The sequence below is a fragment of the Pyrgilauda ruficollis genome, unplaced genomic scaffold (genome assembly GCF_017590135.1).
Source record: "Pyrgilauda ruficollis isolate IOZ18807 unplaced genomic scaffold, ASM1759013v1 scaffold252, whole genome shotgun sequence".
NCBI classification, from domain to species: Eukaryota; Metazoa; Chordata; class Aves; order Passeriformes; family Passeridae; genus Pyrgilauda; species Pyrgilauda ruficollis.
Genome location: NW_024523845.1, coordinates 234516 through 251324, shown reverse-complemented (window position 1 = coordinate 251324; position 16809 = coordinate 234516). Strand labels below are relative to the sequence as shown.

The 16809-nt window shown below is 41.8% G+C and overlaps 1 protein-coding gene across 5 annotated transcripts in view; it reads right to left on the bottom strand.

The window, feature by feature from the left end:
• The window catches only part of SMARCD3 (SWI/SNF related, matrix associated, actin dependent regulator of chromatin, subfamily d, member 3), a 71541-nt gene that overhangs the window by 17146 nt on the left and 37586 nt on the right, over positions 1 to 16809 (bottom strand). For all 5 annotated transcript variants that reach the window (XM_041471023.1, XM_041471021.1, XM_041471024.1 and 2 more), the window contains exons 4-5: positions 8278 to 8400; positions 1010 to 1132 (exon numbers count right to left, since the gene is read on the bottom strand). In XM_041471023.1, coding sequence (XP_041326957.1) covers positions 1010 to 1132; positions 8278 to 8400 — 246 coding nt within the window. The remainder of the gene's footprint in view (positions 1 to 1009; positions 1133 to 8277; positions 8401 to 16809) is intronic.

Below are 16809 nucleotides of genomic sequence, written 5' to 3'. Positions count from 1 at the left end.
ATGAATGCTAGTTTCTTGGTCTGATTTATCAGATTACAGTAAGTTTTGCAGACTCTCATACACTAAGCAAAACCATTTCCTCTTAAGTTTTTTATTTTCATTTAATTATCAGTATTTGTTGTTTACTGCACAGCTCATATTGTCTATATTAAAAAACTAGAAGGTCTATGATTACCTGACTCTCCACAGAATACATGCCACAGTATTCCAATTTGTTTCTTTGTATTTAATGCAAATAATATTTTATTTAAAAATGCTGGAAATTGAAAAGCTATGTTGTTCCAATAAAGAATCTCTTTGTTTATTGAAATTTATGCTCTAATTTCTAAACTGAATTTGTCTAACTTCAACTCCCAGATGCTGCACTTTTTCACCACTTCCTCCTCCAGCTGATTTATGTACAGTTACCTCCAGACAGACTGAAAGCCTTGTCCTCTCCATGCATGCATGTTTTCCATCTGTTTAGCCTATAAATACTTACTTGTGAAGTCTATTCAAATAGATGACAGCTTTGTTAGGAAAGTCCAGCCTTCCACAAGGACAGCTAAATCCACCACTGAGGTTTCTGAGGACTTCAAAATAGTAAAATGTTTCTTCCATCCTTGCTCTAACCATTCATACTTCCTGTTGTACCCCCTAAGAATATGAAGTACTCACTTCTCCTTGTTATCCTGCTCTTCACAAGATGCAATGCTCACTGTAGGCCAGAATTACCCCACCTGTTGTAACCTGAACCCTGCCATCTCTTTAAAGGGATTAATCTCAGCCCTCTTCACTTCCTCCTACCTATCCCGTCCTTATATCTGCCTCATTTTCTGCTGCACTCTCCAACATTCCCATTAGGGCCTTATCCCTCACTTGGGCTGGGCACAGTGCCTTCCCAGCAGCAACACGTCAACACTGCCATTCAGACATGTCTTGTCTCAGCTGACGTCCCCAGTAAAACCTAACACCCCAAAGGCCAATCTTTAGATCCTGCCAGCCCCAGTGAAGCAGAGATAAGTCATACATCATCCAGGAGCTTCCCCTCCACGCGCAGCTCCCACGAAGCAATGCTGCCATCAGAGTCATCAGCGTCTGATTTTGCAGGATTAAATGTGTTGGAAATGTAAAGTCTCAGTTTCCGCTTTTGCTGTTATGCACATAGAAAAGGGAAAAGTACATATCCAGTTTAAGTTCAGGATCTGAGGAAGCTGCAGGAAAGGTGACAATTACACATTTAATAGGGAATCTCCATGTTTTGTACAGCTACACTGGTTGTATTATAATTTAAGATTCTGTTATGTATGAAAATACATTGAAGAGCTGAATCTGAAAATTCCTTTCAAAAACTCTTGGTTATATAAACATGCTGAAAGTCACTGTAAATGGAGGAAGACAGGAGGTTGCCATGCCTAAGAAGTGATACATTCTATATTTCTGGATTAGATATCTGAGAAATCATTGTGAGTAAAGCATGATATTATATACTTTCTGGCTTCAACCTAGCTAGATTGCTAAAATTCAGCTGCAACTCTATTGCAACACAAATATCTTTCATAGTTGCATAGTTCAGATTTGTAAATGGCAGTAACAAATACAGCTCATACTGCAAACTACCTGCCAGACACATCTCTGTCGATCTGCATTCTGCCATCATGCAGCATCTGGTAGCAATCCTCCTGCAGACACACCTGAACACACTGACACCGGCTGCCTTACTCTCCTCTTCACCCCACCTGCCTTCACCCTGAGCAAACATGCTGCAGCTCCAGCTTGCTGGGAGACCTGAGTGAAGGTCTGCTTCATCCCTAACCCAGGTGCTCAGTTCTGACAGAGATACAATCATGCTAATACATTGCTATTTTTACAGACCACCTGAAATTTCCCAGTCACTATAGTGGCTTATGGCTGTGTCATTTCTCAGTGCCCTTCCTTCCACGCATCATGTGGAAAACCCAGCTATTAAGTCTGATGCATTTCTAGAAAAGATTGTTATCAAAAATTACTTTGGGACTCTAATCTCCAATACCTATGTAGAATACAATGTCAAAAAGGCTACAGTTGTCAAGTTAATGCCAACAAAACAAAGTAAGAAAGGCGCAATCTTGTAAAGCTTATACGCACATAGGAGGGAATGAAGTTACATACAGCAGATTATACAGCATAATCTGGCATAGAGGAATGGGGAAGGCAGAGATTTACGGCTGAAGAGGAACAGGAAAATTACTGCATTTTGCCAGATCTGGAGAAGACAGTGACAGAGAGGTTTGATAGAAATGGAGTGTCGACAGTATGCTCTGACAGGGAGCAGGATTTTCCAAAGTGCCATCAGTCCAGAAAATGACAGGTTTACACAGATAAGAACAGGCAGATTAGCAGAAAAACATTCTTGTGAATCCATGTTTTCTCCATCCTTTCCTACAGGATTTCTGTTGCCAAAGTGCTATTTCATAATATAATTATTTTAATGAGCCCAAATCTCTGTTTAGTGTGGTGGATTTGTGAAGGGCTTCACATTTCTAAACTCAACACTCTTCAAATTACCCCAAACATTTTATGCACCATTCCTAAATTTTATCCCCACCTGGATTACTTGCAGAACTGTATCTACATACACAAGCAGGCTTTTACTTAATAGACATCTAGTGTCACCAGCACCACTGTCTCCTTGTAAGAGCTACCTGGGAACAGTTCTGCTCCCAGACATTTTGGGAGGCTGTCTCCTCTTCCAGGTCCAAGAACTAGACAACGGCTCTTGAACTTCCCTACATACCCTTATTACCAACAGTGGTAATGCATACTTTGTGCAGTGGAATTTAAAGAAAATAAATTTAGAAATCCCTAGTAAAATTTCAGAACCGTGGCTCTACAGCCAGGAACAGTTACTTTGGACCCTTAAGCTCCTTCCCTCCTACTGTGACTATTCTCCTGGCAGCTGATTCAAACTACCACCAAGCAAGCAAGACCCTTAGCAGACACCCAAGAGTACAGTATGAATCCTACCTGAAGGGATCTATCCAGTAACAACTCCAGCATGCACAGCTATACTGCTATCATAAGGATGTCCAGTCTTGGAAGATGCCGGTTCAGAGATAAGATATAGTCAAAACCCAGCTCAAGAAAGAAAGACACCAACATGGTGCTGGGTGGGGTTTTAGAGTACAGGCCACAAAGTCTCTTCAGCTGCTGATACACACCAAAAACCACTGCATTTCGTTCCCTCTCAGTATCACCGTGTTCCACAATAATGTCAAGTTCATATCCAGAAGGCTTTCAGAATGACATATTCTTCCATCTCCAGCTGAGCAACTCCATCTCATCCAGGCACAAAATGATAACATTTATGAGCAACTTTATTGCTTTGCCGCTTATATAAAGCGGTGGCAAGAAGTGACTGCCCTTCAATAAATTCTGTAAATTTCTTAGTCATGTGCTTTATCACACAGATCTAAAATCCCTTCTCCTCTCTGTACGGTGGATTCTCAGAGAACAGAAGGGCAAGCAACCAAAGGACTCTCAGTAGCTGGAAGCAAAAACTAAAGAGAAGACTTACAGCTCTAGGGCAAAAAGAAAGCATCCCATTTCATCTTTTCAGACACACCAGAACTTTATCACCCAAAACGGCAAAGCTAAGCAGGGAGAACTTCACAGAGATTTGATCAACATTGGGATTCAAACAATCTCTTGTCCAAAAATCAGTAAATGCTTGATCTCCTTGCTCTCATACAGTGAGACACTGATCTTTGACTCAGCTTCAGCAAAAGAAACTTTAAATAGCAGTCTTATTAAAATGAAAAGTCTTCCCCTAAACCCATTGTATTTCACTTGCAATTTCTCCTTGAGAAAATGAAAGGGAAAAAAGTAATCATATGTAACAGATGAGTGGTCATGTCAGCAATGAACTCCTGCAAAGGTCTCAGCACAATTGCTGGGTGAGCTCACGTGAAATCAAACAGATCTGAATGGGAGGCAGACAGGAACAGTGGAGCAGCACACCTACAGCTTGCTCTTTCTCCAAGTTCTCTGATGTCATCTTCACACAAATCAATACAGCTTTAAGTTCAAGTAAATGGGTGAAATGCTGGAAATCTGCCAAATCCTTCAGAAAACTTTCCCTCATTTACAGTGTTTGTTTGTTTTTTTTTTTTTTTTTTCAGTTTCCATTAGTATTGAATCCCTAACAAGTTGAATCAGAAAGTAAGTATCTGATGATCCCATGATCTGTGTGCTATCCCCTAGATAAATCTCCATCAACTGCTGAACTTAAGTTTCCTTCAATGAACTCTCAGGCTGGACCCAAAACCTCCCGGACACTTCCAGGGAAGTTGTGCTTGGGATTTCAAACCAACAAAGTTGTTAGCAGATAGTCTACTGCTGACTGACTCAGACTCAAAATCTGACTGCCAATCTTTTAAGTAGTATTGTGTTAAGAGCTAAGTATATCTTAAGGGTGAATTTCTATGAACCTCAACATAGCATAAAAACCTCAAGCACAAAGCACAGAAAAGATTAAAATCTGTGTTTCTGCCTTTGCATATACAGTAACCGTTTCCTGGTCTCACAGAAAAGAAAAACTTTTCAGAAAGCAAAATGAACAGTGGAAACTAAAAACCAGGAGACAGAAAAAACAATAACCACTGTCTGATCATTATAAAATACCCAAATTAAATGAAGAATGTCCATATTAGAGCGGGAATATAGAGGCATCTCGCTCAGAGCAGCAGCAAGATATGTCAAAATTTGTAGAGGAAACAAAATTAGTTAGGTAACTCCTGGGAAAAAAAATGGACATGAACATAAAAATGGCCAACCCAAAGCAGAAAAAACAGTGACTTGGTAGACTACACAAGTATCATGAATAATAAAAGGAATGAGACAATATTTACTGAGTTCAAAATTGCACCGACACATGAAAAACACTTGCAGTCAGTTCTATAAAAGCATAAACAACAACAAAATGCAAAAAAAGGTGAAGCAAATGCTACATGGAATAAAATGGAAATTAGTACACACAGTAGTCTACAAAACCAGCTGTAGCAGCTTATTTCATAGTTGTATATTGTACTTTCTCAGGAGAGAATGAGGACTTGTATAGTGACAGGTAATAAGAAGAAGCCAGGTGCGCTGAAAAATTATTTTTCTACAGGGATTGGGAGGAATTAATTTTTTACCTGAGAAAAGAAAACATTAAAGAACCTGAAAGACATATTTAAAACACTGACTGATTAAAGGAGATAAGGTGATCGGATTTTCCTTATCTCATAATGCAAAAAGCAGAATACATAGAATTATGCCACAAGACAAGTATTTCAGAAAAAAACAAAACTGCTCTCTGGCAACAATCCAATATCAATTCCTCAGTCAACTTAGAACCTGAAAGTGGGGAGAAAAATCTCAATTCACAAAACTAGGGAAAGAGACACTATGATGGTGTTTTGACGCTACTACTTGTTTTACACCTAAAAATGGAGAACCTGGAAGCAGATAATTTAGTTTGGAAACTGCAACTATACACATATCTGGTAAACTGAATGTCTCACACTATTTCACTGCAAAAGAATGACAGCCCCTGGACAACAGTCTCTGGTTTAGGTGAAACGAAAGTACTGTCTGTGGTGCCAGGAGTGGTGCTTGGAGTAGGAGCCCTGCTCGTGTCATGGTCACATCCCACTTTCAGTCAGAAGACCCTGGTTCAGGCTTTGGGATGAAAATCATCTCAGTCTTAAAATTATGGCAACAACTGTCTATCTCAGGGTTACACAATGGAGAGAAATAAGCATTTCTAGGGTGTTATTTATCTATATTATTTTAAACATCCACTTCTGTATGAGAAGAATTGTGCCCTGAACACCACTGCCTACACCAACTTATTCTCTCAACTGTGAAGGGAGTCAAGAGTGACTAGCTCACATATAAATGAATGAAATGGCTACGTCTATACTTAGAGAAATAAATCCCACTCCTGTAAGTCCACCATGCCCACAGAGCTGCGTCGGTTTTCAGTAATTCATTCTTTAATGTCATCTGCTGGTCTGTTGAGTGTATGGTTTCTGTTTCCTTCAGGCCATGGAGCTTGCTATATCTGTCAAACAGCCCTGTCTGCCTGACTACCTCCCAAAAGTTCTTTCTTGAATTCTGACCATGCGAGTCTTCCATGAAGTCAGTACAAGGACTCTTGCTAATGCTGCTCTGCAGACAAGGAATTCTGAGACTCTCAAGACAGATGAAATCCAACAATGCAGGACTGGCTGAAGAAGAGGAGAGTACACAGCAGTGCCCAACCAGTGGAAAACTGCCGAGGCAGGATCTAAACTGGAAAAGCTGGCAGCTGAAGAGGGCTGCTGACAGGTGGGGAAGGCCATTTTCCCCTTCATCAGCCGTCCAAACTCCAGGTCTCCTCACTTCTTGAGCCATCCCACAGCTGTCATCTGGTTCAAGAGTGCAACTGCTCTCAGGAAATCCAAGTAGGATCAACAAGCCAAACATATTTTATGCACTGTCCTCACGAAAATAAATTCTTTAACCACTTAACCCTAAAATTTCTCCAGAATAGTTAGTCTTTAGACAGAAAAAAACCCAGCCTGAGCAACACTTGACCATAAATCTGTGGTTCTCTACAACTGTTTCTAGCTACAGCTCAATCACCGTGACAGACACTGTAACTGCAGCCACAGCTGATAACTCTGAGAAATCCTGCATATTCCCACATAATTTCATGTACTTTAGACAAATTCATATTTCTCATAGGATTGTAGTCTGTGTTTGAGAATTATTGTTTTAAGGAAAGTATTTCAAAATTACAAGACCTTTGATAAGAGATGGAAATGCAGAGATAACTTCTACTGCTGTTACCAATTCTGCAACTATAATAAAATGGAAATACTTAACATTAAGAAAAACCCAAGTTTATCTAGGTTTGAGTCCTAGATGGAAACAAAATTTTCTGTCTACAGTTTCTGTAGAGTGTTGTGCCTCCTATACTCCTCCCTAACCCAGACACTGAATAGCTCCATAGCACAGCTTACAGCTAGGATCTTGTGCACTTGTTAATTCCCTCATTAAAGAGTTTGCCACAGAATAAATAACTTCCTGGTGATTTACGAATTCAAGTCAAAGTCTTCAATCACCTTTAAATATGGCCAGATTCCTAACTAGTTTAAAAGAATGGTGTTCTACACATATCAAGAAGGTAAGACAAATGATTTCTTCTGAGAGTAAAATCTATTATGTAAAACACTTTTTAGGAATGAACTCATTATTTAGACCATCCACATTTCAGTTTCTTTTCTGTCTAGGAGGTGTTAATAGAACTTAATTGTTTCTTTTTTTCTTTTTTTTTTTTTTTGTTCGTTTCACATATATCAACTGGAAAACCATCAAGAGGTAAAAGCTTTCCACATTTTATCAGGTACCTGTACAGTGACAAAGACAACAGAATATTGATCTTTGTTGACACAGACAAGAATGATAGTTTTATGTCATGGCAGACATATAGCTACAAAACTCTTCATTCTATGGGCATTATTTGAGGAACAGAGTATGAGCTACCCAGTACAGTCACAAGAACTTAAACGAGACATGAAAATAAATTGTACACAATAAGAGTGGGCAAAAAATGTAACAGACTGCCTGACGAGGCTGTGAAACCTCCATCCTTACAGATTTTCAAAACTCAACAAGGCCTTGACAGCCCTGTTTCTAGCAGAAGGTTGAACTAGATAACTTCCAGTTTCCTCCTATCTAAACTCTTCCATGATTCCAATGAATAGGCTCAGAAAACTTAGAAAAAACCTTTTCAGTGGGAAGTTAGGAAGAGCGAAGTAATGAACTTTATCTAACAGAAACTGCAAAAAATGTCATCCATTCTTTTCTTACGCAAATAATAATTTCTGTAAGTAATTCTTCCCATTGTATGTTCTGTTATTCCACAAATTCCATTTTTGACCAAATTTGAATTGGAAACATAATACATATCTTCAGCACACCCCTCTAATCTCTTATTTTCTCATTTTTAATAATTTTAATACAAAGTTCCCAAACTAGTGTTTATCTATTGCTTATTTATCCTTAGGCTATTAATCCCCTCATTAAAGACTTCCAGAAGCTAGAGCTGGTACTAGCCACTGAATTTTCTCTACCACTTTTCTGTTGCTGATTCCCAGCTGTTCACTCTTAGGAGCTTTGTCTAACCAAAGCATTTCTGCTCATGGGACTTTTACTTGAAAAGTATTTCCATCATTTACTACAAGAATTATTTTCCTCCCCTGACACAACCTACAGTTTTTCCCAACATACCTTCATTGGCCTCTTCAGCGCTTCCTGAATATCCACGCGCTTCCGCATAATGGTCTGGTCTAGCTTGCGCTCGAAGGCCAAGAGATCCATGTAGGCCTGGGACTCAGGAACCAGCTCCCGGATCTGAGAAGGAAGCAAGGAATATCTAAAACTGGAAACACGAATCTGTCATGCTCCAGAACAGCAACACTGACACATTGCCAGCCCGTGCCCACAGGAGCTCTCCCTCCGACAGCAGCTCCCAGACAGTGGGGCAGGTCTCCGCGGCACGGGACAAGCAGAGAATGAAGAGCAGGAGCACAGAACTGAGGCTCAGGCTTTCTGGAAGACCCCGCCTGAATCCACAACGCCTGACTCACGGCTGTTTTCGAGTGAGGCTTAGCTACCGGCAGCCAGGGAGACTACTGTCGGCAATCCAAAGTACAGTGAATTTGTCCTGTTCAGACTAGAAAAGCGCTGCATCTCCCTAGACTAAAGGGGGGCTGGGGGTGGGGTGTTCATGTTGGCATTTCAAAAACAAGCCTCACCCATTATAAGTAAAAGCTGCCACATAGGATGCCTGCCTTTGTCAGCACATCTTCCTGGCTGAGGTGAAATTGACCTCCATGTCAAAGTTTCAACATGACCAGCCATCAGGTGTGTCAACTTACGATCCTGCCAACTTTTACTGGTATTTTAATACATTAGGTAACTGCATTAGTTCTATTGACAAACCCTTTTTTTATTTTCTCTTTTACAAGGAAGTTAGCAGAGGAGGGGTATGAAGTAGGTTGGAAGCAAGACCTAAAGAACTGAGCTTAGAAATGGGCAAGTGTACCCTTAAATGAAAATGTTGGTTCTTAATTTGGAATAACTCATGCAGGAAAACCATAAAAAGGTGCTGTAAGTAACTAAAATAGATCTACTAGACAACCTTTTCTATTTCTACAATATTTACTCTAGCTTTCACTTATTTAACTAAAATATTTAATTGTTATAATATTTCCACAGGAATTAAAAGTGAGTTGGTGTTCACGTTTTGCTTTAGAAACAGAATTAGTTACAGTTAAAATTACAGTTTATATCTGGTGCAAGGCACAAACACCTATGTGAGAGATACCAGGCATGCATCTGTTCCCTGTGTGCTGCAAGGACATGAGAACTATTGCAGGAGGTCATGCCAACAGCTGGCTCTCCTAGCATTGTGTCTCTGACAAGGTTTCAAAGTTGCTGCCTTTTAGTATCTGCAACAGCCCAAGGCAGAGCGTACCAGAACCTCACCAGGCAATGCGGGAGGAAGAACCTCCTTTTGCTCATTTGGAACCTGCCATGTGTGAGTTTCATTTGATGGCATTTCCCTGCACTGCTGGAGCAGCAGTGGGAAGGCATTCCCCAGGCACCTTTGCCTGTTTTACAGGTTTTTGTCATCCCTTTCTTAATAATTTTCTTTTCCAGCCTGAAGACCAACAATTTTTCCCTGCTGTATTTAGACAAATTAAGGTTATCAAATAAATGTCTCTTTCAACCAACTCTTTTTGTTTTGAGATGGCAGAATACCTGTTCTACTTACAGCAAGACTAAAACTTTGGAAAAGCAGAAACCAGAGCAAAAACTCTGTTCAGCTTTAGCCGAACCATCATATTTTAAACTGCGTATCTGCTTTCTCAAAATGTTAGTATCAGCAGCATAATAAAAGAAACATGAGCACGGAGAGCAAGCATTACCCTGGAAACGTCAAGGAACTGACAGACAGCTTGCAGAACAAGTGCAGAGAGGCAGTGGGTGCAAATCTTTGGATACAACAAAATACCCCAATGTTTTCTTCCTGTTCTGCACAGATGAAAAGATTCCTCAGCTCCTTGCCTGAAGAAATTAATGATGGTGTGCTACAGTCAACTAAAAATTCTGGACTGAGAAAGTATTTTCAGACTTTTAATGCCAAGTTCCATCAGAGTCGGTTTGTGAACCCCCCGGGCAGATGGTGAAGCAGAGCGAGGCCTACAGAGTCCTTAGGATACAGCCTATACAACACAGGTGACACAACCTTTCCGGCTGCTTCAATGGGCACTAGACCCAGGATCTAATCAAATTCCTAGGAAGTTTGTAGAAACAGTGGGAACCTTCAATAAATATTTTTATTCCACACTTTTACATCTTTTATCACATGAAAGTGAAAGGGTTATTTGCTATTTCATTCCTCTAACCAAACTGGAAGTTAAATATTATAAGACACTAAAAAGCACAAAAACTTTAAAATCAGCCAAAGACAAAACTGCATCGAATTCCTTGAACTGCAAATGGCCGTAGGATGGGAGAACATTTGAGAGAAGAATTGTACTTGCTGTGTTTTTCTTCTTTAGAGATGTGTTATGGTCACAGCAGAGATGGGATTTCGGGCAAGATCAAAGGCTCACTCAGGCCAGTTTTGCCAGCTCTCAGTCTTTTGCTTTCTCACCATGCTACTGGAATAATTTTTTGGAGACATGATAGTGCCTATGTGATAAGGATCTGTGCAGCCTGCCTAATTCCTTCTCTTGCATGGTTTGCCCTAACAGAAAAGTTCATAGCTCCATGCAGGTCTGCACTCTTCTACTAAAGTTCTAACTATAAACACGAAGAGTGTTTCAATACTTAAATTCTCCATTCTGGCCTTTATCTAGTTGAAGAAACTCCAGAAAGCACCTAGCAGAACCAGCATCTCGTCAGCCAAGGTTTTGAGCATATGTAGTTATACTTTATCTTAGAATTCCATGGATAACTGGAAGAGATTACTATTAACATTAGTAAGACAGTGTCTTTCTTGAGGCTGGAGTTGTTTACCTTTCTATTATGAAAATTCAAACATTTCAAACTTTTAAAGATTAACAAAAAGCAATTGTTACTAAATTATGCATTTTCTATCCTTGATTTCCACAAGACTTTTTATCAGTGGTGACAAAAAAATGGCCAACTTGCAAGTGGGGGCAGTGAGGACAGCATGGAATGAATGGCATGATGGGAGACAGTGTGGGGGCCCCACCACACTTGCCTGTAACCAGATGTGCAAGGCTTGTGAGACAGAATCAGAGGCCAAGGAACAGCTGCAACACTACAAATTCTGGGATACGAACAACATCTTTGGATAGCTTCTATGGTTGTCACAGTACAACAGCTTGGAAGGCAATAACAGCAGTCAGCAATGGGGGAAGCAATGAAGAAGCCTTCTGCAAGAAGATGAGCAGCAGAAGGAAAGCTAAAGAAAAACCCAGGTCCAGGTCTGGTTCTGCTGCACGTGTCGAAAGGCACAGAGAAGGCTCCACGTTGTCTCTGGCTCCATTGCTCCTGGCTGAGTCCTGTCCTCAGGCCTCCCAGAGTCCCGAGCCCAAGTCAGTCAGGGCAGCAGGGCTGTGCACAGGGACCCTGACAGGCTGCACAAACAGCACGGCACTTCAGCACGGTAAAGGTCAGCACAGGAAAAGCTCTGCTCCTGGGATGGACTCACACCGGGCAGGGGGACAGGTGGGCATCGGTGGGGTAGAAAACAGGTTGGCAGGAGAGGACTTGGGGGCCCTAAGGGACAGACAACAAGTGCAGAAGGAGTCTGAGGGGTAAGGCAGCCAGAGCAAAGGTCAGCTGCAAAAGGGGCTGCATTAGCACAGGTTTTGCCATCAAGCCCAGGAAAGAGGCTCTTCCTTGCTACTCCATGCTGGTGAAACTGGATCTGGATCGGCGGGCACAAGACCACAAAGATGTGACACCCTGGAGCAAGGCCCGCAGAGGCTCAGCAGAGTAGGACGCTGGGGGCTGGAGCACAGACCTGCCAGGAGAAGCTGCAAGAGCTTCTCCAGCCTGGAGAAGAAAAGGCAAAAGGAGATCACCTGGGAGAGTGCGACAGCCATGTGGACTGCTGAAGCACAGACAGGGCCAGCCTCCCCTTGGAGGAGCATGAGATTAGGGTGAGAGGCAACAGAAACTCACTGCAGCACGGGCAATTCAGTCCTATAAGGAATTGGTTTGTAAAAAAAAAAACCTGTGACAAAACAAACAAAACACATTATATTATTAAAACCTTGGAACAGGCTGGCAAGAAATGCTCTGTGTCCATCCTTGACTGGAGGTATTCAGAACCCATCTGGACAAGGTCCCAAGCAAGTTGATGTAATTTGAACCTGTTTTATACAACAGCTGACCTGCAAAACTTTCACAGATCCTACTGCTGTGCACCTCCAAGATCCCAGAAAAAAAACCAGTAAATAAAATTGGATCTATTTCAGGCAGGAACAACTGGAGCTGCATTCTTCACTGCCTAAGCAGGACAAAAAATACCAGTTTCAGCAATCTTGATTTTTTTTAAAAAATCACTAATAAATAGAGATTTGGCAGCTTCTTGAGAATTAAGCTACCCTGGAATTTCTGTCTTTGAGACAGGCAACAAAATCCAAAACCTCTTACTCCCTCAAGTCTGACAAGCTCAATTTGATCCCTAGCTTTTTTTACTACCTATGGCAGATAGACATAACCCACACATCTCACAGGTATTGTTGAGAACCAGAATTTTTATCTTCAGTGGCAGTGACTGAAGTCTGACTTGGCAGCTACTTTCCCTGCTGAGAAACTTTAGCCTACAGCTTATTGACAAAAGTGTCTCTACCACTGAGACTTCTATGGTCAAAGAAAGACAGCTAAAGGCTGACACTCCTTATAAATCATAACTGTGCCACTCTACAACCCCTAAGAGAGAGTGGTTTGAGGAAGATTTCTGACTGACTACCACAGGGCCAGTAACACAGTCCAATAAAATGGCAAAAGCAATCCATGTTCTTGGGCCTCGTCTCTTCGGACCTGGCAAGCCACTGCTGTTGCTAGGTCCCTTCAGAGGCATCCTTCAGGCTGAACAAGACCAGTTGTCCCAGTCTTTCCTCATGTGCTGATCCAGTCATTCAATCAACCTGACAATCATCCACTGACCTTAGTCCAGTTTGCCAATGTTTTTCTTGAATTCAGGATTCTAGACCAGGATCTAGACACAGTGCTCTAGCCCTGAGCTAACAAGTATAGAGCAAAGAAGGGTAATCAAATCCCTCAATCTCTTGGCTGTGCTCCTGGCCACAGAGCTCTGGATGCTGTTAGTCATCTTTGCTGACAAGGCATACCTCCCGCTCACACTCAGCTCACTGTCCACCAGTGCCTCCAAGGCCTTTCCAGCAGTGCTGCTTCTCAGCCAGGTAGCCCTCCTCTTTCTCAAGGAAGAACATTTGACTTAGTTGACTTTCATAAAGTGCTTGCTGGTTCATTCCCCCAGCATGTCCACAAGCATATCAACTGGTTTCCCCACCCAGTGATCAGTGTCATCTGTAGATTTTATAAGCAAGCACTGCACTGCCTCCTCCAGTGGCAAAGATGCTGGACTGAACAGCTGCTATGCCACATCCCTGCAGCACTCTGATGTCAGTATCTTCATGGCCAAGAGCAACCATTAGCCACCTTCTCAGCCTCATCATCCGCCCACATGGCTGTCAGGCCACTTAGACCAAAATGTCCCAACCTGAATACAAGACTATTATGTATGAGAGAGTGGCCTTGAAAGGACATTGGCCAGTTCTCTCAGCTCCCTCAGATGTAGCCTGTTGGATACCATGGAGTTGCACAGGTCAAATTTCCTCAACTAATCCCTGGCCCTATTCCCGTTCACTGTTGCCTGTTCCTCTGGGATGTGTTCACTGATCACAGGGCATGGGAGGCATCATTAGTGCAGACTGAACAAAGAAGGCTTTGAGTGCTTCAGACTTATTGTCTCTGTCATCACTGGATCACCCAGCCCACTCAGCATGGAGCACACATGTTCCTTGGTCAGCCTTTATTACTAGTGCAATAGTAGAAGCTTTTCTTGTCCTTGATGTCCCTTGAAGATCTCAACTACAGCTGAGCTTTGACTTTGATGATAACATTCTCTGCATGCCCAGGCAATGGTTCTAAACTCTTCCTTTGCAGCCTGTCCCTGCTTCACTTCTTGTACAATGCCTTTTGACGTTGGGACCACCATTGTGATTACCCTCTTCTGGGCTCCTCATAAATCTGCTCATTTTCCTGAATTTAAAACAGGCTGCTCTTAAAGGTCCTTAAAGACCTCCCAGCTTCCTTAAGCCACTTTGCCCTTCAGAGCTGCTTCTCAAGGAATCACACCTACCAGTCCCCTGAATAAGCCAAACTCTACTTGTCTAAAGTCCAGGGTTTGTACTTGACTACTCTCCTTCCTCATCCCTGGCAAGATCTTTAATTTCTTTATTTCACAGTTGCTATATCCAAGGCTACCACTGATTATCACACCCCTAACCTCTTCTTTCTTACATGAAAGAATGGCAGATCCAGGTGTTCCTCACCTCTGGTTGGCTCAGATGGAGAAAGAGGTGGACAACAGCCACAGCAGGACAGCTATTATAGCATGGGATCTGTGCAAAGAATTCCACATGGTGGTCAGTGAACAGCAGCAGCAAAAATTGACTAAATATTTGTGCAAAGTTAAATGAAGCAGAGAAGATGAAAAGGAGAGGACAGGTGTACAAAACCCTGTCAGCACAGCTAGACAAAAAGTCCTCAGGAATTCAGGGCTGAGTGAGAAGAACAGCAAACAATACTAAGAGACAAGCACACCACTGAAGGAGAGGCAGTTTGCTGTTTCAAAGTTGCACTCTACTCAGCAAGTTAAACAAGGAAAAACAGAGATGAGCACACCTATGCAGCCAGAATGGTTTTCACCTGAGATTCCTGCATCAGAATGGGTAGGCGAGAAAGCCAAAAAAACAGAATGGTGGATCACATTCACAGCTCCCTGGGAAAAAATGCAATGACTCAATACTAAGAGAAAATAAGACTGACCAGAAGCAATAAGGAGGCAAGGCCTGGAGAAAGAGGTACAATCTGAGGTGCAGTCATGTGTCCCTAGAGACAGTTTGTGGTCTGAGGTCGAAATTGAGGCACAACTGCGAAACCTAGGTCACAAAGGTAGCATCAGCTCCAGAGATTTAGGTTCCAGTCATGAATGAAAATGCCTGTGAACTTCTCCAAAACTGAATGAGGGTTTCAGCAACAGCCAGGTGTGAACAAGGGAAAGATCCAGAAGTGAGGAAAACAGGGCAGGAAAGATCCTGCTGGACAGAAATGGAGTCAATGTTAAATACACTATAAAAATGCTAAGCTTTGTTATGTTACAGTATGTCAATGTAAGTGTAACCAATGTCTCTGAGTTCATTAAAACTGCATTTTAGACAAAAGATATGCAGTCAATACAATCAACTTACATTTAAGTAAAGCATTTGACATACAGTCATAAAGGGAACCACTCCTGAAGACAGAAAAATGGGAGCTGGAGCAAGACCTGGCATAGGAAAAATGTGTTCTTGTACAAAAAAGGAGAGGTATGCTAAGAAAACTTATTAGTGATAAATTTAGGTGTCACTGTCATTGCAAGGAAGAGGATAGTACAGAAAATGTAAGGAAGTTCAGAACTGTATAATGGAGATGGGATGATATATAACATTACAAGAGTAATGCCTCAGAGTCTAAATCCTGCTCTAATATGGGAATTCATCAGTTGCATATGACAGAAAGCAGAAATACTTGTATTAGCCAATCACAGAATGACCAGAGGCTGTATCAATGTGCAAAGGCCAATAAAAAACCCCAAACAAATAAACAAAAAGCACAGCAATCCCAATTTGCAGTGCTATTTCGAATAGAGCTAAAAATGCAGGAGCAGCATTCAAGCATGGTGAATACTGGCAATCTGTAATACTATGTATAGTTCTGGTTTCTTCAGAGGTAGATTTAAAAAGGTTTGAAAGATTAATTTAACTGGGATCAGATAAAACAAATGACTAAGAGGATTTCAAGAGGGGAGCCTCTCTAACTTGGCAATCTAAAAGTACTTCTCTTGCCAAGCCTAGCAAAACAAAAAAAAAACCCAAACTGCCAGACCAAAAGTATGTCTCAGGTAAGAAACCTAACTAGTCTTGAAGTGGCTGTTGTGTCATGGCTTCCATGACAGAGGGAACCAGACTGGAATTGCCAGGATGTCCCATGCAGTTCCCTAATCCAATCTTCTTATGTGCAATGTTTGCTGGGTTGAATTTTTCATAAAATTATATTCCTGCAAAATTAAATCCTTCTCAAATAGTTGACCTGGAGTGGCTCAGTGATTCTACCCAACCAGCACGATGCTCCAGGACTATGGCACAGGCTTGACCAGAGAGTCTGGAAATCCAACAAGAGGTTACCTGTGCCAACTGCCTGAGTCATTATCATAGTGAGGAGCAGTGAGAACCCACCTCCTTTCCCACTACTACATAAGATCATTTTCAAGAGTCAAATGTATTTAATATCTTCCCCTCTCCCCTTCAAAGTTCCCAGAAAACATAAGCAAGAGTCTGTAAAAAGTCTATGGGTAACAGATGCTGACTGGCTGGAAAGCACTCCAGAGGTAGTGACAGAAAGCTGGAAGTTTTACCCCATGTTTCACATGCATTCCACAGCCACCAGTGCACATCCTCCACTTGACAGGACAATGATGTGCACAGC